Genomic DNA, 26,639 nt, shown 5'->3' on the forward strand with positions numbered 1-26,639 from the left:
CAACTTGGTATTTCTCAAGGTTTTCCCAATTTGTGCCATTTTAAGATAAATCAATTTTTCACCATTAGACACATTTTACTCTTTCAAGGAGTAATCAATAGGTCCATTTCATTTTCAAAGGTTAACTAAAACCTTGAAAATGCTCCTTGAGTGTCAATTTCCTCAAAGTTGGGTTAACTACCCTTCTAATCGGAGTTGACACTCTCTAACCCATCTATGGGGTAGAGAAGATGCTCCTAGGAACCCAACACCTATTGGTGCTCCTTGGATGCTCTAGGTACTCACTAGGGATAACTTCCCTAGATACCTTCCTAGTGACCTTGTTGTGCTTCTTAGAAGCCTTGGTCACATTTTCTAGGTCAACTCTAGGGATAGCCTCCCTTGTGACCTTGTTAGTGACTTTCTTAGACTTCTTAGAAGTCTTAGTCACTTTGGTTGCAAAGATACTTCTAGGGATATCTTCCCTTGTATCTTTGACTTGACCTCTAGATTTAGGGTTTGTTCCATAGCTATATGAAACCCTATGATAACTAGGCACATCCTTTTTAGCTTTGGGTTTGTATCCCAAACCTCTATAGCCATTGGATGACCTTTGTGCTCCTAGCCCTAGGTATTGCTCATTTTGCCCTTTAAGGATATTCTCCATCCTTTTTAGGGTCTTTTCTAGTTTGTCAAGTCTTGACCTCAAGACTTGATTTTCTATCATTAAATCCTTAGGTTTTGGTCCATGAGCATTTTTGATCTTGGGCATGTGTCTATTTTCCTTAGTGTTCCCGCCCAAGTGTCTATCTACCTTCCTAACCTTAGGTTGGGTAGTTTTGGCATGTAGGGCCACATGTTTTTCCTTAAAGCCCTCATGCTTTCTATTCTTATGGTAAATTGCATTAAAATGATAAAAGTTAGAACTATCATGCTTTTCACCATAATGTAAGGGGTAGGCTCAATAAAAGATACCTTCTTCTTTACCTTGGATCCGACTGTATGCATCCTTGAGCCCCACCTTCTTCCCCTTGGGGCATTGACTTCGGTAATGCTCCTTTTGATTGCAAGAGAAGCATATAATATGCTCCTTGCTCTTCTTTGTGTTGGGGATGATCTCCTTGGGCTTCGCCTTGCCCTTTTGTGCCACTTGGCCCTTCTTCTTGGCCAATTTAGGGCACTTGCTCTTGTAGTGCCCATGTTCCCTACACTCAAAGCATATAATATGATTTTTATTTTTAATTGAAATATTTATACCTTTGCTTGTAGGGGTGGCATCTTTTCCTTTGGATCCGGAGGTAGAAGCTTCCTCTTGATCCGATCTTGATTCTCCTCCATTTGATTTTTCTTGACTCGTGGAGGTAGAAGCTTCTTTAATCTCTTCATCTCTTGACCCGGATGTAGAAGCTTCTCCTTCTTCTTGATCCGGCGTCACCAAGGATTGCTCCCCCTCAATCCTAGAGGTGGAGGCTTCATCATCTTGAATATGAAATAAGGAGTATTCTCCCTCCTTGTTCCCTTCGTTGCATTCCCTTGAGGATGAAGCTTCTTGGATTTCCTCTTCTTCGGAGGTTGAGCATCTCTCAACCTCAGAGCCCTCCTCTTGGTCTTGCTCCAAAGAGTCACCCTCTCTGGATACTTCTTGCTCTTGTACAGTGGAGGGGATCTCTTCATGAAGCTTGGCCAATTTGCTCCATAATTCCTTTGCATCTTCAAATTCTCCAATTTTGCAAAGGATGGTGCTTGGCAATAAATTTACCAAGAGCTTGGTCACTTTATCATTGGCCTCGCACCTTTGGACTTGCTCTTGGCTCCACTTGCTCCTCTTGAGAACTTTGCCCTTTGAATTTCTTGGAGCCTCGAAGCCTTCCATTAGAGCAAACCATTGCTCTATCTCCATCATAAGAAAATTTTCAATTCTTGATTTCCAAGAATCAAAACTCGTGGAAGTGTATGGTGGAGCCACCCTTGTGTCAAATCCAAGTCCATCTTGGAATTGCATCTTGAAGTTGAGCTTTTTGATATCTTTAACTTTGACAATTTTTGCTTCAACTTCTTCACCCTCTAGCTTTTCTTGTTATGCTTGACCCTTCCGGTGATGATTCCGGTGAAGAGCGGCCTTGCTCTGATACCACTTGTTAGGACCAAAAGTAGCTAGAGGGGGGGGGGGTGAATAGCTCGTCGCGTTCGCTCGGTGCTCGGCGTTGCTTGTTCCTTCAAAGATGTGCAGCGGAAATACAAAGAAACAAATCACACAACGCTAACAAGGTTGGTTTACTTGGTATCCACCTCACAAGAGGTGACTAGTCCAAGGATCCACACCTACGCACGCACCCTCCACTAATAAAACTCTCCTTTATGGTAACTACCAAGGGCGGAGAAGCCCTACAAGACTCAGTACACGAAGAGAGGGAAAGGATACAAGAAATATAAGCTTACAAGCTTACAATGAGTACAAACCCTAACCCTAGCTTCTCTTCTTGACTTTGATCCGCCTCTTGACTTGGAAACCTTCCAAGATCCTTCAAGAACTGGCGATCTGAGCTTTGCAAGTGCTGTGGAGAAGCTGGCGAGAGATCTGGAGTGAATCGGTGAAGAGATGCTGCAGCCAACGCACGCCTGCAGCTCAAATACGACGCAACGGTCGGATCCCGATCGATTCGAATATTCCCAATCGATCGGGAGGCTTTGGATCGATCCACGGATCAATCCAGAGCGCCTCGTGCTATGGAAAGATCCACGGATCGATCCAGCGCTTATCGCACAAAGCAGCCGCGTCCCAATCGATCCACTGATCGATTTGGACATCTGGATCGATCCACGAATCGATCCAGAGGCTCTCTGTTCGCTAGGAAAGGCCTGGATCGATCCACTGATCGATCCAGCACTTGGTTTTGGCCCAAAACCAAGTCCCAAGCCTCTCAAACCAACATCCGGTCAACCTTGACCTGTTGATACATCATGCCTAGCATCTGGTCACTCCTTTGACCTGCTAGGACTTCTCACCAAGTGTCTGGTCAATCCCTTTGACCCACTTGGACTTTACTCGTCGTGCCAAGTATCCGGTCACTCTCTTGTCCTACTTGGACTTCCACCAGATGTCTGATCATCCTTGATCCATCTGGATTTTCCCTTGCCTGGCTTCACTCACCAGGACTTTCATCTGGCTTCACTCACCAGGACTTTCACCTGGCTTCACTCACCAGGATTTCCTTCTGCCTAGCTTCACTCACTAGGACTTCCTTCTGCCTAGCTTCACTCACTAGGACTTTCACCTGGCTTCACTCACCAGGATTTCCAATCTGCCTAGCTTCACTCACTAGGGCTTTCCTTCTCCCTGGCTTCACTCACCAGGATTTCCTTCTGCCTAGCTTCACTCACTAGGACTTCCTTCTGCCTAGCTTCACTCACTAGGACTTTCACCTGGCTTCACTCACCAGGATTTCCAATCTGCCTAGCTTCACTCACTAGGGCTTTCCTTCTGCCTGGCTTCACTCACCAGGACTTTCACTTCTGCTGCCTAACATACCAGTTAGGACTTCCTAGTCAGGTATCCGGTCACTCTTGACCTACTTGACTCTCCTTCAATCACACTGATCAATCCCTGATCAGAATCTCCCCACATGAACAACTGCATCTGCATTGTCCATGTGTCTACATGTATTGTCAAACATCGAAACTATGACCAAGACCCAAGCTTGGTCAACTCAGTCAACTTTGACCTAAAGGATATTGCACCAACAGTCTTCCCTCGACGCTTTTCCCTTTCGTGCGTCCCGTTCAGGCACCTCATCCGAGGAAGATCCTTGGTCTCTATCCGCTCGACCCCTTTCTTCTGGGGGAGCCCACGATAGCGCTCGGTTGAAGGGGATTGGTGTATTACGGGCTCCTCTATAAGAGTTGATCGGTCTTCTATTTAGCTCTCGAGCGGAAAATTGATCCACTCGATTTCCTCTTTTAATCTGTCGACCTGCTGTAGAGGCAGCAGGCTCATGCGTTGGTTGATCGACCAACACCTGCTGTTGTTGCTCTAATATCTTTGTCACTCGAGCTTGTATTAGTGCACCGAGATCCTCTTGCATCAACGTCACTGTCGTGAGTCGTCCAACATCTGCCATCTTCTTATTCAAATGTAGGATATTTCCCATAGACGACGCTAAAATGATCCTGTCCGAATGAGGGAAGTTGGAAAGCCGGGGATGAGATGACTACTGATGAGATGAAGACCTCAATCCTACAAAATAAAACCAAACCAGGGAAGGAGCCCCTGACATTGACCCTCCGACACTCAAATTAGAATCAGGAAGAGAGAATGAGTAATCCAAAAATAGATAAATCTCGCCTTTCCTCATTCTTGGCGTATCCTTTTATACATTTCTTTGTGATCGTTCATCTGTCCTTATTTAATGATAGTACTTGCCGGAGGAAGACTTCTTTATCTTGACTTCCGTGTATTAATGATAGATGGAGTGTTCTTCTTTATCTTGGCTCTTCATATTTAATGATAGACCGAGTGTTTTCTTTTATTTTCTCGTCCCCCTCCTGTGTAATGTCATTCCTTGCGTCGGATGGGCGGTCTGAGCGGCTCGTTTTCCTACCGACCGAAACAACCGGCTACGAGTTTGTCCATTCGTCCGATCGATCCATGATGTCCATTCGTCTAACCGGCCGGGTGATCCGCTCAGCCACTCCTTTGCCGATCGAGATAACCAGATAACCACCTTTGGTGAAGACTCTTTCCATAAGCCTCAACGTTGATCGTCTTGATTTTGACCGACATCGTGTTATATATATATATATATATATATATATATATATATAATCTCTCTCAAGTATTTATACTGAATTTATTTCTCAAATATTTTTATTATTATTTTCGTGTTAATTTTCTAACACGGCAAAGAAACAGGCCTTGCTGGCACGAAAATGACTGAATGATAATTAAATAAGAATGATAGGCTTAATTTATTGAGGTTTTTTTTTATTATATATTAAATGTTTTGCATGAGATTGTGAGTCTTTTAGATACAATTGTGGGTGTTGAAATCATAGAGGAGTGAAGAAGAAGAAAAATAGGTGAAGTATACAATAACATTACCATTCTCTCGAAGAAAATATGCTATAGATCTTTTTCGTAACAAATTGGAATGCTTAGGGTGTAAATCTGTATAAACTTTAATTATTCAGACCCTTGTTATCGAAGATTAGTAGATGAATTTATTCATCTCCTGATTTGCTAGAGTAGATAAAGACATTTAAATAAAAAGTATATATACTTAATTGTTAATATCTTTTTATACCTAGAATATGTGAGGATACATGTAATAGAAGATCAATGTCACTACTCTATAGAGAATAAAGATGCAAAATGTGATTGTAAATGATTTTGTCCTAAACCTAATTAAATTAAATATTCATGACTAAATTTAATATTTGGTTTAATAAGTGTTTGTTTATATTCTTTCAATATATATATAAGGTGAATTAAATAAATATATTTCAACAGCTCATTAAATTAAATAAATAATCTTGAACTCATATATATGAACAAAGATGGTGAAGGGTTGATGAGTAATAAAATCTCTTATCAAAGTTGTAAATAAACAAAAAAAACCTCAAAACAAAAAAAAAACAAACTTATAATATCAAACTTACTAACCAACCAAAAAGACTTAATAATGTAAAAGTTTGAGCAATCAAATAAGCTCCATCATCCAAAATTACTTCCTTAATGGCTCATCATCCAAAGTATTTTTTAATATGGGCCGGTCCAATATTAATCAGGCTAATTATGGGCCAAAATGAGCTACAACTTTGCTTACTGGACTATTTTATCAAATTTTTCTTTATATACAGATTAATTTATTTTCAAAAATAATAAAACAAAAGACCCATGACATTCTGAGCCCGGCTGGCTCGGCCTCCGTTCCATGCCATTTCCTAGGACGGGCCGGGACGGGCCCTACTGCGACCCGATCCAGCCCATCCTAAGCGGTCGCATCTCGCTGCGACTCAGCGCAGACGGCGGTTTGGCAAATAGAAATGAGAAGGCAGAGCGCTGGATGCAGTGGCATGTGGATACCCAAACCGGGCCGAGGTTGCACTGACGAGCGAAGAAGCGAAAGCTCCAGAATCCCTCGCCTTTGCTTTCTCCGCCGACCTTCAGATTCTCGCTTCGGCCACCCTGCTTAGATCGGGGAGGATCGACAAACGGAAGGCTGGCGTCCGCAATGGCTCCTGAGATGCAGACTTGGAGTTTCCCCGACGGTAACGTAGCCAGTATCGTCGAAGACAGGCAGATCGGGTCGCGCCAGGTATGCCGTCTCTGCGACTTGTGATTTTTCACATATGCCTTTGATCTAGAATGGCCCGTCGCCCTCAGGGTGTTCTTGTAGTCCGTGGATTGCGTTCGCATTCAACTTCTGGGGTTCCTTGAGTGAAAGGTCCGGTTGTTGATGGAAGGGTACGGTGTCTAGTGGTCCAATGATTTTTTTTAAAACTTTTTTATTTGCTGTTTTTCAATACGTGATTTATTTTATTACTGGGCAAGGATGGTTCTGTGTGAGAGTTGATAATGTAATATGATGCCTATTCGACATGGATCAATAATGAATAATTGTCTTCTTATGAAGTTTGATTTCGATCCTAGTTTGGTTCTTGAACTAGCTATGTGCTTGGCTTGTGATTATAATTTTATAGTTTAAGAATTGGTAATTTTTGGCCTGAAAATTGGTTTTTTGGAATAAATGATAAATCGCTGGTCTTAGTAACTCTCAACCTATTCATACTGCTTCTGCTTCAGTTTGGGTACATTGTAGCAGTTGCATTAATAGAGTTTGAGTATTTTTTTTTTACACATGTCAAAAAAAACTCTTTCAGTTTCAAACATAAGGTTGGTTCAATAATCAGGGTCAATTCTAGTAATCTAGAGGTTTTCTTCATAGAAACTAGTTGCAGATAGCCCAGATGGGTCTGGGTTTTAAGTGGCTGAATTCATGCAAGCAGTTGCCTCATATGACTAATTATTGATTATAGAGAAAATAAAATAAAAAACCTGTTCATAAGCATACTCATGATGTTCAAACTGTAGTTAATATGCACATTATATGTGAATTATCTTTTCTAAGGTGTACAAACAGTAGCACCACATTTTCGACATTATGATTTTAAATTATACCGTGATAGAATAGTCACTGAGAATTGTTGTATTTTTTTTGGTCAACCGTGCTCAAAAGGGATCATACATATAGCTAATTTATCAGCCTTAATCCATAATGTGTACAAGCTGTAGCAGCATAAATCCTGGTCGTGAAGTTGTTTGTGTACTGTTGGACATTGTGCTTCAAAAGAAATCAACATGACTGTTTGTTCTTATGCTGATACTTCATTGTGTCTTTTTTAATCCTATTATCTCTAATTATTCTAACAAGATATTTTCTGTTATGCAGGATATGAAGAGGAGGTTGAAAGAACATTCATCTCTAATACAAAGGCTAATCTTAGACACAGAAATGGAGGTTTGTTCTGCTAATAACTCTAGTTTCTTTCTGGTATTACTTTAATAAGCCTGAGATAATTAATATGACAAGACGTATATATCTTGTGTTACTATCACATATTTCTTATTTCAATCAAGTATTTTATGTAGATTTGCTTGTAAAATCTATTAGACAAACCAATGAAAGTGAGCAAAATTTCCATCTTTTATCTTATGTACCCCTTTGTTCCTCACTTCTCTGTGCTCCTTTTACCTTATTACACAAATTGAATAGCTGATAATCTAAGAAACATTAGTCCAAAAAAAAAATTTTAGGCCAAGGTTAAGGTTCCAAGACTCTTTTAATTGGTGTTCAAATATTTTGTAAGTGTTTTATATTCTTGATTTATTATTCAAAACAAAAGAGGATATTGATGAATATATAATCAATAAGTTAAAGAATGTATGGTCGAAATGGAGAAGAGCTTTTGAAGTTTTGTACCATTGTTGTGCCACTCTTAGGCTAATAAAAAAAAAATTTTGACTGGTACATTCTACTGTACTTAATGGTTCAGAGTGTGTGTTAGGTTGTTGGGAAGGAAAACATACAACATAAATGAGAATGCATAAATGGATGTGTATAGGTAGTAGAAAGAATAAAAGAACTAAATACTAATATTTGAGATCAATTTTGTGATACTCCAACAGATAATAAAGGAGAACAAAAGGTGTAGATGGTGTAGCATGTTCAAAGACAAGCAATTTATTCTATAGTTAATGTGCATGTGCTTGCTGAGATAATACACCATTTTATCATATTCATGAAATATACAAAAATTACTTGATTATGGATGATTATATATGCATCATAAGACTATAACCAATGAAAACTTGTAAGGATAATAAAATTACATAGTTGGACATTAAGAGCGTGTTTCCTATGAAGGAAATGCAGACAGAAATAAAATGACAGGAACAATTTCCCAGTTCCACTTTCCCGCAACAAGCATGATAGAAACTTTTGCAGAGGGATCTTGAATGGGATTTGATCAGCAAACAGGGAACTGAATATGTGATGATGCCTTAGGGATTTGATCTACTAAATTCTGTACCATGTTTTGGATGCCAAGTTATCCATGATTGATGATCAATGTTTTTCTTTTCCTCGCCTTTTTATCTTTTATCTAGTTTTTTCTGCTTGCATTATTTCTTTTACCTTTAAATTTACTTAGTTGTGGCTGTTTTCAGGGCCATCAGGGTTGTGTCAATGCCATTGCATGGAACGCCAAAGGCTCACTTTTAATATCTGGTTCAGATGACACTAGAGTATGTTTTCTAACCTATCATATCTAGAAGTATGATCTTCATAGGCTAGACTTATTTTATTCCATTTTATTGTTATAATTTACTAATATCATCCTACAATTTTGGATGTCATATTAAGGAATTAAATGTGATGGATTTTTAAGCGAGGCAGTAGCTATGGTTGAGACTTGACATTCCATTTTCCAATATACTTATAATCTTTGAGTACTGTTTTCTTCATTGTACTTTCATTAACCTGAGGAACAAAGAATTGACTTTAGTCCTATTGACTTGCGGTAGGTGGCCAATGCTATGGAAATTAAAGAACTGAAGCACATCTTGCTTTTAACTCTTAGCTTATCTAACTTGGTTGCAAATATATCATATGATAATTTTGAGCTGGCCATTATTGAATCCTATTTATGGAATTGAATGCCAATATTATTGTATGATACTTATTAGCATTATTTAGGTTAACAAAGAAGTTTGTTTTTGACGATTACCTACTTTTATTTTTTATATTCAACTTTAATTACTCCTGCAGATCAATATATGGAGTTACAATGACAGGGGGCTATTACATAGTATTGAAACAGGTCACAATGCAAATATATTTTGTACAAAGTTTGTTCCAGAGACATCTGATGAACTAGTTGTATCAGGTGCAGGTGATGCTGAGGTATTGCTTAAAGTACAGTTGGGAAAAAAATTTTCTTTCCTTTTTAGGGACTAAATTTTTAGTTTAAGCTGATTGTAGGGACTTGCACTAAATATCAGGTACGGATTTTCAGTTTATCTCATTCAAACAGTAGGTCTGCGGAAGCTCCCTTAGAACCAGTAGCATCTTACAAGTGCCACACTAGGAGGGTCAAGAAGCTAGCTGTAAGATTCTAACTCAACAAACACTAGTATCTCATGTGAAAGTAGAATGAATCAGTTGACTGGATGTTATATAGATCATTGATCTGTATTGCCTTTAGTTTATTATGAAAAATTTTCGTTTGCAGACTGTGGAAGTGGCAAAGTGGCTGTATTTTTTTTTCATCCTTCTTTTATATTCATAATATGTTTTGACCTAATAAATTTGATGTATCACAATTTGTTCCTTATGATTATTTTAAATGTTGCATCCCTATCATCTTTCTGATGTTTTGTAGTATGTTTTTTTTTTCTTGCTATGATAATAGAAGTTTGTCATATTTGTTCTAATAACATTTAGGTCGAACCTGGAAATCCCAATGTCATATGGAGTGCTAGTGAAGATGGTACTTTGAGACAACATGACTTGCGTGAAGTTTCTTCTTGTCCTTCTGGTTCTTCAAATCATGAATGTCATAATGTGCTTGTAAGTAGTTGACCAAGTTGGATTATCTTTGCTCAAAATTGCTTTTCTCTTGTTAATCCATTTTATTATAGACAAGTATAAATAAGCTTTGCTTATGTTAGCTCCTACACCTACTTAAAAGAATGAAATTTGAACGGAATGTTCGATATAATATGATGGTTTCAGTATTTAAGGTGATATGAGATATTATATTTGTTTTACTCGTGGCAGCCAGGTGCCCCCACTTTTCTTCCTCATATGCAGCAGAAAGTGATATGTTGGATAATGGATTCTCCCATTTCTTTATCCATGAAGAAATAATAGCTTTTTGTCCAAACTGATGACCTTCTGATTAGATGAGCACTGATTGAAATTAGAAATCATGTTTGTGAACATAAGTCTGAATGTTGCATGATGGTTTGTGGAAAGAAATTGTAGAAATAACTGTGAAGCCAATACATACTCGTACATATAAATCCTTTATGGTTATATATTTTAATTCTACTCATGTTGTTATGTGTTTTTTTGCATCAAAGTTCATTTCCTTCTATGTTCTGACAGCTTGATCTACGACGAGGATCAAAGAAATCATTAGCTGATCCTCCTAAATATTGTTTGCCACTAAAATCTTGTGACATTAGTCCCACTCGTCCCCATCAGCTTCTTGTGGGTGGCAGGTAGCATGTGCTGGTAATTTTCTTCTTTCACATTTATATATATTACTAACACATCATCCTTCTATTGCTATACAGTGATGCTTTTGCTCGTTTGTATGATAGAAGAATGCTTTCTTCCTTGAGCTCTTCTCAAATGAAAATGAAGCCACCACCTTGTGTTAACTATTTTTGTCCACTACATCTCTCTGAGCATGTACGTACATATGCTACTTGCTAATATTAATTTACTTATGCAGGCAGCCATCTTGATATTCTCATTCTTATCGTTTACCTACATGCTTGAATATAAAATGATTCTATCCTTGTTAAATTGCTAGAAATTTGGACTTCCTTTCCAGTATTTAAAAGGACTTGGGTACTTCTTGCATCATGTATCTATTTCCAAGTTCAATACTGACATTACCTGAACAATATTATTGTCCTTTAAAATCCATTACAAATTAAGATACATGATGTTATGCAATTTGCCATCATCGTATATCATTTTACTGTGTTGTTTTTGAGCAATCATTGTTAGCTGTTCAATATGTAAGCTGCAATATGAAAATAACAAGCATCACATCTTGTTATGGTCAGAAATGCAGTTCCATTTTCATGGGCATGAATTTAGATATGACATTTATTAACTTTGAGAATTGAGGAACATTTCACACAATAACTTGAGTGATTTAGAAAAAAGTATGCATATATGATTAATGTGGCAAGAGGCGATTCACTCGCCCCCAGCGCCTCCGCCAACCCGTTCCTAGGCCAACACGAAGGAGGTAAATCACAGGTGGCTACTAGCCATTAGTGCAGTGGCCAAGGTATGGGGGAAGATATGCTCGGACGCACCGAGTTTCGACCTCATGACCTAATGTGGCTATGGGTGGAATCGGGTAGGGACCCGTCCCGTAACCATCTCACCCAATCCCCGTCTCGATAAAAATTGGGAATCTTTTTTTCTCCCGATCCCGTACCCGACATGTGTCGGGACCCGAATGTTTGGGATCCCGCCGGGTAGGGAGATGATATCCCGAATATTCAAATATTTTCAAAAACAACCAATGAAAACATGGCGCTGGTCTTAAATTTAATCAAATAAAATCAGTTGGCCGTTGACTAAATTATGAGCTGCATTTCATTATGCAGTAGCATTTTGCCTCCTACTGGATTCACATTGCTTAATGAGTCCGTGACCAATTTGCATGCAAGAAAAATAATAGAGATACATATCAATAGCTCGCTCACAACATAAAATGGCTCAAACTATCCAATAACAGTGCATAAGCAGTGAAACACAATGATATCCGCATATGACTTTGAGTCCAAGATAACAACCATTATATATTGTCAAACTCCATTGTCAAGGAAGGTAGCTCAATCAAACTAATCCAGTCTAGTGTTACATTTTGATGTAGTTTGTATGCCAATGATGTAGTTTGAAACATGAACTGGACCACTAGTTTTATGGCATGGAGCTGGTAGGAAAATCAATCTGCTTCACCTTAAACACAAATCGAAACCTGCAACCAAAATAGAGGACATTGATCACTGAGCTTGCAGAGATTGAAGTAATACTTCTGGACAAATTGAAGTCTAAAATGTTACATTTGATTACATCCAAGACAACGACCTTAAAGAAGGCTATGAGCAGCAGGACAAAAATGCACAATTCATATCTGAAGTTCGTTCAGAGAAATTTCTTAAGCTGACATGAGCTTCAGTTTCTACAATCACAATTTACATGGTACAATAAATCTGAATACAGTCAATGCATAAGTATCCAATAGATGGCCCATAACTTCTATGATACCATATCATTTTGCATATGTTTAATGAACCACAAACTGCAAAATGTTTAACATGCAAAACTTGAATGCATAATACTAAGGAAAGCACCTGATATGGGAAATAGGTAACAAAACATCCTTATGCATTGGACTACCAAGGAAATTGCACTGGTGTCTCTTCATATTCACAAAAAAAAATGAGCACCAACCCAGAATGATTCACAATGAAAATCATTGCAATGATAAATTCAAGCAATAATGAGTAAATATGTAAAAAAATTTACTGATCTTCAGCTGATGATGATAGCACTCAGATGAAACAATTTTTTAGTTAATCACTTAATCCAAGCAAATCCAAAATAAAATTTAACATATCAAGTCATTGTCTCGTTAAACAACTATATCAATTAGTTATTCTTTTACCATAACTTCATGAGACCTTTGGACTTTGGAGTTTACACTTGAGGAGGATGCATTACTTTGTCATGTCAATGAGGGTACCTACAAACAATAACTATCATATAAGCATAATCTATAGTCTATACCAAGATTAAAAATTACAAATGAAAAACTAAAGCAATTATCTGATCAAACAATAAATCCAAATGAACATGCCATCTTTTATAGTTACTGATTACTAGGTTTACCCAACTAAAGAGTAGCTAGAAATACAACAATTACATAAAACCATAATATATATTATATACCAAGCACCAACAATAAATCAAAGTACTCATAAAAATTAATAAACAAGTTAAATATTTACTTACTTGTGACCACTTCTTCACAATCCTTATAAAAGTTGAATTCATCTTCCGTCGGCTCCTTGTATAAGTTAATTTCTTCACCTCTAAGCTAGTCACTAGTACACACTAGCGCCTCCACCATTTTAGGATGCAATGATGCCCTAAATGGATCTACAACCCTCCTCCCAAGGCTAAAAGCATTCTCACTAGCAACAGTAGATGAAGGGATTGAAAAAAATATGCTTGGCAATCTTAGAAATGACTGGAAATGCAGTTGTATTCCCTTTCCACCATTCCAAAATATCAAAACTTGAACTCCATTTCACAAAAGGATCTGAGAAGTACTTGTCCACCTCATTGGTTATTTCTGCTTGCTTTTGAGTTTTTCTTACTTGAGCCATTTTCAAATGGTAGTTTAGTTTAATGGGATCATTCTTATACATTTCCATCAAATCTTTGTCTATATCACCATCATCAATCCCATTAATATCATCCAAAGGCAAATTCCCTTTATATGCATGATACAACTCCATTAGACAATTCTTTAAACTGTCAACAAAGGATTGTATTTTACTAGCATCCAATTTCATATCTCCCAAATGAATTCCAATCATTTGAAGTTTATAATGAGGATCTAGAATGTGACCTAGGAAAACAAGCTTGTTCACCTTCTCAAGATTACCCCAATACTTCTTGAACTTACTCTCCATTCTCTTAGCAACTTCTTGCAATGAAAGATCAGTAGTGTCAAGTATTGTCTCATCAATAACTGTCCTCATTGCAACTATTTCCTCCCAAATCAAGGGTGATGTAGTTTTCTTGGTAGCACTAAGTTGCAATGTAGTATCATGAAACCTCTTAAGAAAATTCACAAAGACTTGTGCCTTCTCCTAATCTTTTCCCATAGGAGGCTCCACTCTCTTTTTCTTCTCCAAACCATCTACCTCTTCAAAGTATTCAATAAATTGAACATTCTCTGTCATCCTACCAAACACTTTCTTAAACTTGTATGCAACAAAAAGCATTGTATAGGTGGAATTCCATCTCGTAGGCACATCCATTGGAACGGTTGACATTTTATCCATCTTTATAGGATAGCGCACACTCTAAATTGGTCCAACCGTGCCCCAGAAGAGTGAATATACTTCACACAGTTTCTAATGGACTCAAATGACTCATTAAGAAACTTCAACCCACTCTTGACAATTAAATTTATAATATGACAACAACATCTCAAATGCAAGTACTTACCATCAAATAATAGAGTACCCATTTCCTTTAGCCTCTTTCCCATGTACTCCACTGCTTTATCATTCGTGCTAGCATTATCAACTGTGATAGTGAAAACTTTATCTATCCCCCAATTGCTCAAGCATGTTTCTAAAACTTTGCCAATGCCATCTCCTTTGTGAGAGGTAATCTTGGTGAAATTTATTATTCTCTTATGCAACTTCCAATCATTGTCTAAGAAATGAGCTGTGATTATCATGTAATTGATATTCTGAATTGAGGTCCAAGTATCAGTCGTTTTTTAGATACTTATCCTTTGATCACCAATGACACTCTTTATCTTAGCCGCTTCCACTGCATATAATTCCCATACAAGAGATGCAATTTTCTTTCTGTTGGGAATCTTGAATCGAGGTTGAGCTTCCTTCATCATCTCTACAAACCCGACCCCTTCCATTACCCTAAACGACATCTCATCTTTAACAACAAATGCGACAACCTTTTCTTCAAGCTTTTTTGGTTAAAGATGTGAGGTGTCAAAGCATTATTCATGGATGACTGTGTTAAGATTGGTTGAGAAGAGCCTGACTTCATCGCATTATGAGGATTCTTTTTGCATTTCTTCACATGCCCATCAATGTCATTATTCCCATGTGTTCTGCTATGGGCAGGAACTTCAGTTTTGCAATAATTGCAAACAACAATTACCTCATTTTTGTCATTTCTCTTTATAATTTTCTTGGCATGTGACCATACATCTGCTACTTTTTTCCTTTTGCCTCCAATATCTACTACTTCCTCATGAATGATTGGTGTTTTGGATGGAGATGATGTGTGAGGTTGAGTGGTGGAAGGAGAGCTACCACTTCTGCTAGATGCATCCATGAATGAACGATTTTTTAACATAGTTGAATGTGATGTTGAACGAGAGGGGCTGTTGTACAGTTGTTGAATGGCAGTTGAATGCGGCTGGTAAGTAACAAGGTCTGCAGTTAGACAAAAATAAAACCAAGATCTTATCTTCTGCAAGTTCATATTTTTTATTTAGCACAAAAATTATCAATTGCTAGAGTGCAGATTCACAATGGGGAGATGGGGATCGAGATAATGATGCACGAAGAATGGTAGGGAGCTTTACCTCAATTTTCAGCAGATCTGTATTTTGTGGCTTAATCCACGATGAGGAGGCAGTGAAAAGCAACCTGTCGCAGTCGATCCAGTGGGAAAACAAAGAGATCGTAGGTCCGAACTCTCTATTTCTCTTACCCTTCGTCTTCCGTGGGAGATCTGGTCATCGTCAAAGGAAGCGATCCTGAGCAAGACCCCTTCGGTAGTTGGAAACGAGTGCCACCATCACAATATGGATGCACAGCTTAAAGCCTTAAACAGTTGAACGGCGAAGGCGTGCGACTGTTGAACGTGAATATGAGATTGAGAATCGAGATGTGTTACACATCTTTAACCCTAAGCATTTTTTAAAAAGTCAAATTAAAAAATATTAGTAATACTAATATTTTTTAATTATATTTGGGCCGGGTCGGGTCGGGTCGGGAATCCCGCCGGGTAGAGCTTGGGGTCCCGATCCTTTTCCCGATTTTGATCGGGTCGGGAAAAATCCCGATAACTCGGGTCGGGAAAAATTCGGGTCGGGAACGGGTTGGGATTCGGGAAGGGTCGGGAATTTTGTCTCAAATGCCAGCCCTAAATGTGGCAACACCCCATGCCTTAACTACCACACTGCCCTGAGGGGACATGCTTATATGATTAATGCTCTTATGTTTAGTTGCTATGGGTAACAATTCATTATATTCCAAGTTTGACTCTTATTGTCATTGAAGCTCCCTGACACAGTATATCTATTTTAGGAAATTTACTATGTGATTCTCTCTTTAAGGGTATTTGGGCAGGGTTTGGTGTTGCCTGATTATATATAACAAAAAATTTCAGATTCTGCTGGATTATATCCTCCATAAAGTATGTAATACAGTGGCAATTTTATAAATGCTTTTAGCCAAAAGGTTCTCTCCAATAGCATATTCTTAATGTGCACATTTAAGAATGTGATAGTTATATTTTACTTCATTAAGGTAACCATGACTTGGCTTGCAAAGAGTGGAAAGTAACTAGCTTGATTCAGAGCCTGAGCAGTGCAAGTTAGATGTTGCAAATATTGATCTTTTTGCATCATTTTTTCTTCTTGACATTGACTACCATAGACAGAATTTATTATTTCCTAGTGACTGAGGAATATCATTATCTTGATCATGTTGGTTAAGAGGAAGATATCCTGCTTAAACTTTTAATTGTTGGAAATTTGTTAGTGTCATGGCTCAATACACACACACACACACACTAAAACAGAATCTATTGCCCCACTAATGTCAGTATTGGCAACATGGATAAGCATCGAATTGTTCTTTCACCAGAAATGAATCAAGCAATGTTTCTTCTAAAGCTATTTGGCATCGACATGTAAAATGACTGAAAATTTGAGGTGATTATCTTAAGAATGAAAGAGAAGCCAATTTCGAGTAAACTATGGACCTCATCTTTTCCTTTAGTATTTTTTAATGAACGCACAGTTCATGGATTATGTTAAATTTTTTGTTCTAGAAATTAGAATGATTTCTTAAGGTTGTCTATAATTTATCTCCACTATCCAGAAAAAGTCAAGCTTGCATTTGACGCATGTAACATTTAGTCCAAATGGAGAAGAGGTACTTTTGAGCTACAGTGGGGAACATGTTTACTTGATGGACGTTAAATGTGGTATGCTAACATGCTTTTGTACTTTGTACATGCAATTCAGATATTCAAGTTCATCTACCTATATGTCATGCAATTGGTATGTTGTTTTATCTAAATGCACTAAACTGGCGTTTTATGGTATTTTATGTTGAATTAGATTAATCATAAGTTTCAAATTTCACTTTAGAAAGTAGACAAAGTATTTTTATCAAGCAATTTTTTGTTGTGTGTCTAAAATGAGCATGACATTTGAGCATAGTAAGTGTAACAGCTATCAGATGTTTGAAATATATCCAGCACCACTGTACTAGTGGCTTAAAAATCATTGTTTCTTAGGATTGCCAGTTTGCCTCATATGATTTGTCTTTCTCATCGATTAAGTAGAACTCATTCCCATTTATGAATTGCTTTTACACAATATGATAATTGAGATATTTGCTTCTGCTTATTGAAACATTTAGTTGGAAACACGGGTCTAAACATTTATGTTAAGTTTAGTTCCAGGAGTAGCCCTTTGATTCCTTGTGAATTCTCCTTTAATTTCTATATACCTCACCAAAATGAATTTGAGATGCTAATTTACATGCTTATTCCCGCAAATTTCTTTCACCATTTCAATGAATACAAGAATGTTTACCCTACTTACCTTATGGTGCTCGCCTTGTGAGCGCACCAATTATATATTTTTTTAGAGCTTATATATATATATACACAAGAATGTTATCCTATTTATCTTATGGTGCTCACCTTGTGAGCACAAAGTATATATATTTTTTTAGAGTTTAGGGTTTAGGGTTTGGGTTATAGTATTAAAGTTAAAGAAATAAAAAAAAAAAATTACACATGGTGCGTGAGCACCATAAGGTCAGCAGGGTATCAAGACTATATATATATGTTGGGCGCCTCATTTGGGCACTCAGCGTGCGTGACTGAGTGCACGCGGGGTGCCCGGATTTGTTCTAGGCGCTCCGCATGTACCTTGAGCCCTCAGTCGCTCATGCTAGGCGCCCAACCTATCATATATCACTCTCTCTCTATAGATATATATCTACCCTTATCTCATTCTCTAAGGAATACATGTTTGGATAGCAGAGCTACCATCCTGAATGAGACTAATCCAAGATTTCAAGTGAACCGACCAGGTCAAGTGGACTAGGTGGATAGACTAAGTTGGGCAGGTTGGGTAGAGTGGGCCAAGCAGGCCATGAGCACTAGGTAGCTTGATTGAACAGGGCGAGCGAATAGACTGAGCAAGCTAGTTGAATGGATCATGTGAATTGAGCGAGTTGAACATATCAATTGAGCTTGGTGGACTAGGTGGACCAAGTGAACTAAGTACACTAAACGGGCTTTGCAATTGAGTGGGTCGGGTGGACTAAGCAAGTTAGGTGGTGGGCCAAGGATGTTGGGCAAGCGAGGCTAACTAGTGGTGTGGATCAACATAGCCGGACCAATGGTGCAGGCCAAATGGACTAGGCGACAACATGGGCCAACCATGCAAGCTGATTGGACCAAGCAAATTGAGGGGGCAGGGTGAAATATTTTTTGCAATGATATTTTAGTATTATAGAGATTTTCTTATCCCATTCCATTAACCAAACCAAGAAAATTCGTATTCTTATTCCATTCCTACTCTACTTAAATCCTTGGAAATAATTATTATATTTCATGTCAATTCCATTCTATGAACCAAATGGAAAATACACCGTGAGTGTTAAAGTTCTGTTTCTACACTTAAAATGCTTATGTCCATGTACAAACATATGGTAGAATTCAGAGAACATAGTATGCAATTTCATTTTTTTTTAAACAAATATAGCCTGAACTTTATTGTCATAACTGAACTTTGTATCTTGGATATTGCAGCCATCAGACCACTTGTTATATATTATGTTATTTTAACGACCTGAGTAGCTTAAATGACTGATATCCTCATGTCAATAATTGTTGTATAGAAGTCATTATTTACCAGTTAATTGTTTTATATCATGTTTAGAATCCAAAAGATTAAGTTTCAAGGTGTCTGATTGCACGTGAATTTATAAATATTGATGACATGATTATATTAGCATGCTAACCAGTCTAGGTTACTAAGAATGGCAGAAAATGTAACATTTAGGTTATACTCAAATGCATTAGTAGGGAATAATTGATCAAAATTTTTGGTCGATAAAAATTGATAGTGCCACATCTAAAAACCTGGATTGGATCAAGGAGAAGACACCAAATGTCCAATTATTGCTTTTCCTAGAAGGTTATTATAATAAATTTTCAGGCAGATAAGTGAAGGCTGATTCTTTTTTGTGCTGTTTCTCTGCTTGATTATTGCCAATTTTGCCTAATATGAACTTGATTGAAAATATTCAGACGATGATAGCACCATGAGGTATACTGCTGCTGATGTTCCAAAATATTTATATTTAGCTCCTGGATTTGAAGAATTAAAGTTGACGTCTTCACCAGCATGCTGCTCATATCGAATGATGCATCGGGTAAGAAACATTAAATGCCTTTTCTTAATGTTTGATTTTCTAATAAGGAAAGTCTTTATAGAATGACTAATTTCATATATGATTGTAGCTTGACCTGTACAAGAATTTGGTTCAAACAGCTGCAAATATATTGGAGGAGAACTCAAACCTTTATTTGGGTATTGAAGCATGCAATGAAGTATTAGATGGGAAAGGTCCAGATGTTGGTGTTTCTCTTAGATATGAGTGTTTGTGTATTCGAGCAGCATTGCTTCTTAAGGTTAGTCTTAGTCTATTTCTTTTCTTTGTCAGGCCAAACTTATCATCAAATTACTGAACATGCAATCTTGATTACAGATGAAGTGGAAGAATGATGTTTACATGGCAATAAGGGATTGCAGAAGTGCTCTGAGAATAAATCCTTCGTCTTTCAAGGCACATTTTTACATGGCAGAAGCACTAATGCAGGTTCTTTTTATTGAATAATCCTCTCAAAGAAATTTAAAAGGATTGTTCTGAAACTGCTACTCTTTATATGTTGTGTGCAAATTGTCCGCAGCTAGGGAAACTAAAAGAAGCTTTTGAGTTTGCAAAAATGGCAGTTAATTTAGCTCCATCAAACTGCGAGGCTGCAGATATGGTTGCAACAATAAAAATTCATCTTGCTGCAGGTTAGTTTTGTGAATTCTAGAGTTGTGTGTGGAGCTTAATGAAGTTATCTATAGATAGATTATTAATATTACTATTATTATCATTGTTATTCTATTATTATCTTTTTTATTTGGGATACCATCAACAAAGTGACAACCCATTTGGCATGCTGAAGTTTCCTGCATAAGGGATCTGTCTTGATTGAGTGATGTAGTACGTGATAAGGAATTTGTAGTTGTAGAGATGAGAAAAGAAAGTATAGGAATATATAAGTATAGAAGAAGAAAGGAAAAATGAGAGGAATAGTCTGGAGGAAAAGTAATTTGTATTCCAAACTAGATCTTTAAAATTCTCATGCAATCTTTTAGAGTCCTAACAATTTTTCATGCAACCTTTTGGTGCTGTAGGTGATCAGTAAAGGAAACAAATTGAAATATTGTCAATCATGGTCTACTTTTCCAATTTGGGTATTTATTTCTTAGATTTTATTAGCTTTGAGTGTATAGAATGTGCTTTAGATTCCATTTAATTTTTATTAATAAGAATTTCTACTTTGTTTCTCTGTGTGAGAATTCTGCTCTTTATGAGTGTGTTTTCTTTGATTGTGCACTGTGCTACATCACTAGATTTTTTTGTACTGTTTCTTGCTTCTGCGTAGCTCTGAAGTTCTTTATACAGTTAGATGGTTATCCGTCATTCTCTGTGGTTGAAAAGGTCTAAACTCCCAAGACTGATCCGTGAAATATGGTGCAAAATATCACGTGCAAAGTCATGAAGCTTCTCAGAATAAATCCATAGTGATATCATGCAGGCCATTTAAGGCCAAACTCACAAAATGACTGCAAAGACTCTTTGTTCGAGGATAGCCTCTACTTCGTTGTTGCTGGTTAGAAGAATTTTTTGATTGGCTTGGGATAAAACACTAGTAGATTTGGGATAGTGGACGCAGGAGGCCTAAAAGGAAATATGATATGAGTTAAATCTTTCACAGCAAAAATCATACTTATACTCATGTTAAATGTAAGTCAGTCTTATATGTAGATCCAAAATTTCTGTGTATGGGAAAGGATCAGTAGCTTGGTCACGGATCTTTTTGAATTAGGATTGGGAAATCTCTTAGAAGAAAGGTGTACCATGGCAATCATTATGAAGTTATTCTTGACCCCAACTCTATGAGGTGCATTTTTAACAACCTTATAATTTTCATCCTCCATTATTAAGGGAAATTTTCTTTGTATTTGTCATGCAAGTCATGAATAGGTTGAGCAAAGAAATAGATTGACTTGTAAGTGGTTTGATTGACGAAATTATCTTTGGAACTGTAGTTTGTGTAGATTAAGTTTCAGTTTCCACATTTTTCGCCCATTTGGACCTGAGAAAGAAGATATGATTTTTGTTTGGCCACCAGTTTCTGGGGGATGAAAAGATCTTGGAGAACTTAGTGAAACAATTTTATGTCTTCCAAAAGTGTGTCCTAGTTATAAACCTTTGTGGAAGGTAGACCAAGTAACTTTACTAATCAATGGAAAAATTTTGCAACGCACAAGGCATTCCTATTTTTGTTGCAGGGAATTGAGTAGGTTACTTTGGAGAATCAGTTCAAAAACTACAACCTTTGAGAACTAAATTATGTCCACAAGCTATTCTTGACCTAAATGACGCTCTTCCATGAGCATACATCTAACGAACAAGATAAATCTCGATGACAGGATCAGGGAATGTGTCTCTTTTATTTAGTTATTTAATTTTTGTTGGACAAGTTGATGGTTTTAGTGGCTGAGTACAATGGCAAGAAATGATAAAATGTTTAATGAAAGATTGATGAGAAAAAAAGATTCAAAAACCCACATCTAAAGCATACAAGTTTTTTAAACAAGAAAAAAATTACTAATTTTTAAGTTTTAACTGATTGCAGACACCACAAAACTTAAAATTGCAAACCGGAGTTCTATTTTTTTAATTTTATAATTGTTAATTCTTTTGTTTGTTGTGCAGCTGAAGCTGAGAAAGGCAAAAAAGATACTGAAGAAACTGCTAGAAGTGAAATAAGGCATGGAAGGTTAAGATCATTAAGTGATGTGCTCTTTCGAGCAGAACTGAATAACACACACTTGGAGTCTCGTTACGAAAGAGAACATTCTGATTATGAGGAAGAGATGGAACTAGATTTTGAAACAGCAATATCAGGTGATGAGGTTCGTGAGACTGACTCTAACATCCTGCGAGGCAGTTTGAACTTGAGATTTCGAAGAGATGATTCTACTAGAGAAAGTTTTATTAATGGTTCAGAAGGATTGCCCTCGCCATCATCTCAAACTGAATGCCTTATTTATCAGGTTTTGGTTTGGTGGATATTTATTACATTTTTTTGTTGCTTATAAATTTGTATGCCTTAAGCAGTTTCTGGTTTGGCTAGTTTTGCTTTGACTAGCACAGAGTTCAGACCAGCAGTGAGTATATACAGCAAAAATAAAGAGCAAAAAACTGAAAAAGGTGCCCTTATTTTGAATATTATCGAAGGGGTGCCTATCACCTCTAATGTGTCCACTATAACCTTCATTGAAAGTGGCAGGGCGTCTTTTTAGTTTCCCAGGTATCTAATGATCGAGTCCTAGCTTCGGTGAATTAACGGATGAATTTCCCTGAATTGACGGTTGACCTAAGAACTGGGTTGATGGGCCACTCCCTGCGAGTGCTTCCTGATTTATCTTAGCGGCCGGTGGAAAATTTCAGTAGGGCCGGGCCGGTGACCCCAGGATTAGTCAGCCTTAGCCGGATACTTGGTGCCAACTATTAAAAAAAATATGTTCATTGTTAGCCATTTGAGGCCAAATCATCCTAGTTCCAATAAAAATGTATGTGTGTTCACATTCCAAACTGTTGACTATACAGATGGAGTTAAAAAAATTTGGTTCAAAACACCAAAAGTAAATTGTTAGTTTGAGAATTCCAAATGCTTGTAATTATCCTTAATTAAAGTGGAAATATTTCCGTGTAGCAAGCCTAGAGTTGGGGGAGAAATGATTTTTTTGCTTCAAATTAGTACAAGTGAACATATTAAATATACCACGATAAGAAAGGGTACTGTAGGCACACTAGAGATGATGTGGGTGCCCATTTGATAAGAATTAAAGTAGGCCCATTTGACATTTGATGATTTTAAAAAATAAGGGGTGACCTTGCAGTTTTTGCCCCAAAATAAAACTGTTCTCTGTCTGTTTCCATTCGGTATGCAGCAGTACTGATACACTGTTTGATAATGTATGGAAACTTATTGGCTTGCATAGGCAATGCTGATGGTGTTCATTGCTCTTTAAGGACAAAGTGGAAGAATGGAATGCTAAATGACCTTCTAAATGTACTTAAACAAGTTTTCCATTGACAATTAGTTGAGTGTATTCAATTTATTCTTTGAGACAACTTTCATCACAGGAACCTCTTGCCTTTCTTTTATTTTGTTGCCTTCTAGCCTTTTCAGTTTTAATTCTGATGTTTTCTTTTTATATATTTTCAGCCTGAAATTACAATTGATATGAAAAGACGATACATAGGCCATTGCAATGTAGGGACAGATATAAAGCAAGCGAGCTTTCTTGGTGGACAAGGTTTACTTTTATATTTTTCATATTACAATCGGTGTTAATTTTAGAGAATTATAGCGAAAAAAATACTCTTTCACAGTTTGTATTTTCTCTTTCATTTTCATACTCCAGAAAATCAAGAGTTACCTTTGCTGTTGTTATAGTAGTCCAGGAAGTAATCCTTACTGTGTGATCTATTAAAGGCCATGATGAGAATGTAAGCAGTCATCATGGTCCAAGATACAGTTGAATTTTTATACCAATATCCTTCTTTGTTGTTGTTTCATCTATATGACTATATCTTTGCTATCTTTGTATGATCTGCATCAGGTATCATGTGCATGTGGTCTACATGTGTAGACTTTACAACTGCAGAAACAAACTAATATATTACCATATAAAAGCTAGTAAGAGTGTAAAATAATAATACTTTACTATAATGTCATGACAATTTATGGATGGAAAAAATAACAACTCGATATATTTATTAAATGTTTTGAGTTGTTTTATCTATGTTAAAATTAGAAGGTTGAGAACAATTTGATTAAACTTGTATAGATTGTTATACTTTTAATAGTTTACCTTATTAGTGATGATATAAGATGAAGTTATACAATTCATTACCTAACCTCAAATCGTTGGGACTAACACAACTTTAGGATGATAATGATGGATAATTTTTTTTCCATGGTGGAATCGCTTTTTCAATTGGAGTGAACGGTTTTTAACTTGTGAAATTTTATTGTTACATTCTAATATCTTGAAACTTCTCATCATGAATATATTGTTTGATGATTTGTGGAACTTTTACAGGAGAATTTGTTGCAAGTGGAAGTGATGATGGAAGATGGTTTATTTGGGAGAAAAAATCAGGGAGGCTGGTCAAAATGCTTGCTGGGGATGAGTCTGGTAAAAACTCTGTGTGCTTAACTCTATTTCAGTTGTTGCCTGATCTTTCCAGCTGTCATCAAGAGGTCGTTGTGTTGGTTGGTGCATATTGTCACTTTTTTTTTTTTTTTTTTTTTTTTTTTTTATCTTGTGTGGTTTTAGTTGTCAACTGCATACAGTGCCATCCATTTGATTGTGCTATCGCAACCAGTGGCATTGACTACACAATCAAAGTAAGATCAAGAAGTCCTTCCTTTTAATGGTGGAAATTACAAGTGTTTATGATTTCGTTAGTGTGTGTTAACAGTTTCTCGTTGATAGATGTGGACACCACATGCACTAGTCCCTTCGATGGTTGCTGGAGGTGCAGCAGGACCAGAACCTGATATATTCAGTGCTATAGAAATGAACCAACGAGAAATATGTCGCAGTCGTGAAGTTCTCCTGTAAGATTCTGAATCCATTAACAATGCATTGCCTTTCAAAGTGCATTCCTTTTTATCTCACTTTTATTGCAAATGATATTAAATCCATGCTTGATCTCTCGAAAAAAGTGGAAAAAGACCAAATTGAATGATATAGAAATTCACAACGTAACTTCATGATAGGACACCATGAACATAATCTGCAGCTGGAAACACACTCAGTTTTCAACTACTTATGAGTTGCATCCTTTCTCGTCTTCTCCAGGCCGCTGGAATTTTTGGAGCGTATAAGGATGCACGAATTGGCTGAAGGAACTTTGCATCCTTTTGAATGCGCTCAGAGCTGACTTATTATGGTCCAGCTTTCTCAGGTGCCTTGGCCTTTCTTTGTACCATTAAGTTCATTCCAAGTACATCGAATCCTTGTATTCTGACACTCAGCAACTAAACCAGACACCTCGAAAGGCCAATCTGATGGTGCTGCACCATGAGGCTTCTGGGGTTGGCATTACGAACTGAACTGCGATTATCTACTTGTTCCAAAAACTGCTCTAAAGCTTGGAATTCAATTAAGGTGTTGTTGCTCTATCCATCCTCTGCTCTTTCTTCTTAATTTCATGATATTTTCTACACCCTTTTGTCTGAAGCTTCCGTACCCAATGTCGTAATGTGTATAAATCCTTGCATATTATCGAAGGGTCCTTCTCCAGTATGTTGCAACATCTGCCCAATATTTGGGTAGTGCATTACATCTACTTATATGTACATATGTTTTATTTTTATAAATAAAATTATTATTATTATTTATTGTATTTATGATAAATTTATGTTTTTGATGTTCCTAGTTATACTTTTTAGTCTACACTATTCACACACTGCAATTTATTTCGCCTACAAGCATTCAGCATATAAATGCGTAATTATACATTCAAAATGATCTAAAGTTTTACAAATGAAGATAAAGGTGCATAGTTATAAGAAACCTAAATGGCATCAATAAGAAGATTTATATATCTCAATCGTAGCAACGCTACTGTTTGATGGGGAGTATTGGTGTAATGATAAAGTTGTCGTGTGATTTAGTGGTCACGGATTTGAGTTTCAGAAAGTCTTATAAAATAAGATAAGGACGTGTACAATAGATTTTGTTCTCGGGATCCTATATTAACAGGAGTTTCAGGCATTTAATTGTATGTTACTGTTTATGATAAAACCATAAATTTTGAAGTATTTTTCTCTCTTTAACCATGATAATCTCACACTATGTTTAATGAATGTCAAATTATTAATCCAAAATATGATTTTTTTTTTTTTAATAGTACTATGGATCAAGGAATTGCTGGTTGGATTTGAAATAATTTAGAA

General features: G+C 36.9%; 1 protein-coding gene across 2 annotated transcripts; it reads left to right on the plus strand.

Moving 5' to 3' along the window:
- The first annotated feature begins 6,021 nt into the window (after positions 1-6,021).
- LOC122009465 (protein ALTERED SEED GERMINATION 2-like) lies at positions 6,022-26,079 on the plus strand. Of its 2 annotated transcripts, none has more exons than XM_042565632.1 (20): positions 6,022-6,293; positions 7,428-7,496; positions 8,705-8,782; positions 9,306-9,440; positions 9,539-9,643; positions 9,981-10,106; positions 10,647-10,762; positions 10,838-10,955; positions 17,174-17,279; positions 19,626-19,750; positions 19,839-20,009; positions 20,087-20,197; positions 20,289-20,400; positions 22,376-22,716; positions 23,895-23,985; positions 24,775-24,870; positions 25,012-25,082; positions 25,171-25,295; positions 25,540-25,645; positions 25,728-26,079. In XM_042565632.1, exons 1-19 carry the CDS (start codon positions 6,210-6,212, stop codon positions 25,619-25,621), a joined length of 2,262 nt encoding a protein of 753 aa, XP_042421566.1. In that variant the 5' UTR covers positions 6,022-6,209; the 3' UTR covers positions 25,622-25,645; positions 25,728-26,079. The 2 variants fall into 2 exon arrangements, with proteins under 2 accessions (XP_042421566.1, XP_042421567.1); XM_042565633.1 differs by having other exon boundaries at positions 22,376-22,575.
- Positions 26,080-26,639: the final 560 nt, after the last annotated feature.

Source organism: Zingiber officinale, chromosome 8A (genome assembly GCF_018446385.1).
Source record: "Zingiber officinale cultivar Zhangliang chromosome 8A, Zo_v1.1, whole genome shotgun sequence".
Lineage (NCBI taxonomy): Eukaryota > Viridiplantae > Streptophyta > Magnoliopsida > Zingiberales > Zingiberaceae > Zingiber > Zingiber officinale.

What these genes read in the sequence shown, in the direction of transcription:
- LOC122009465 (XM_042565632.1), top strand. Translation starts at nt 6,210, where the DNA reads ATGGCTCCTGAGATGCAGACTTGGAGTTTCCCCGACGGTAACGTAGCC. An exon ending in CATATCGAATGATGCATCGG is followed by an intron (nt 19,751 to 19,838) that starts GTAAGAAACATT and finishes ATATGATTGTAG; the next exon opens with CTTGACCTGTACAAGAATTT. An exon ending in GAGCAGCATTGCTTCTTAAG is followed by an intron (nt 20,010 to 20,086) that starts GTTAGTCTTAGT and finishes TCTTGATTACAG; the next exon opens with ATGAAGTGGAAGAATGATGT.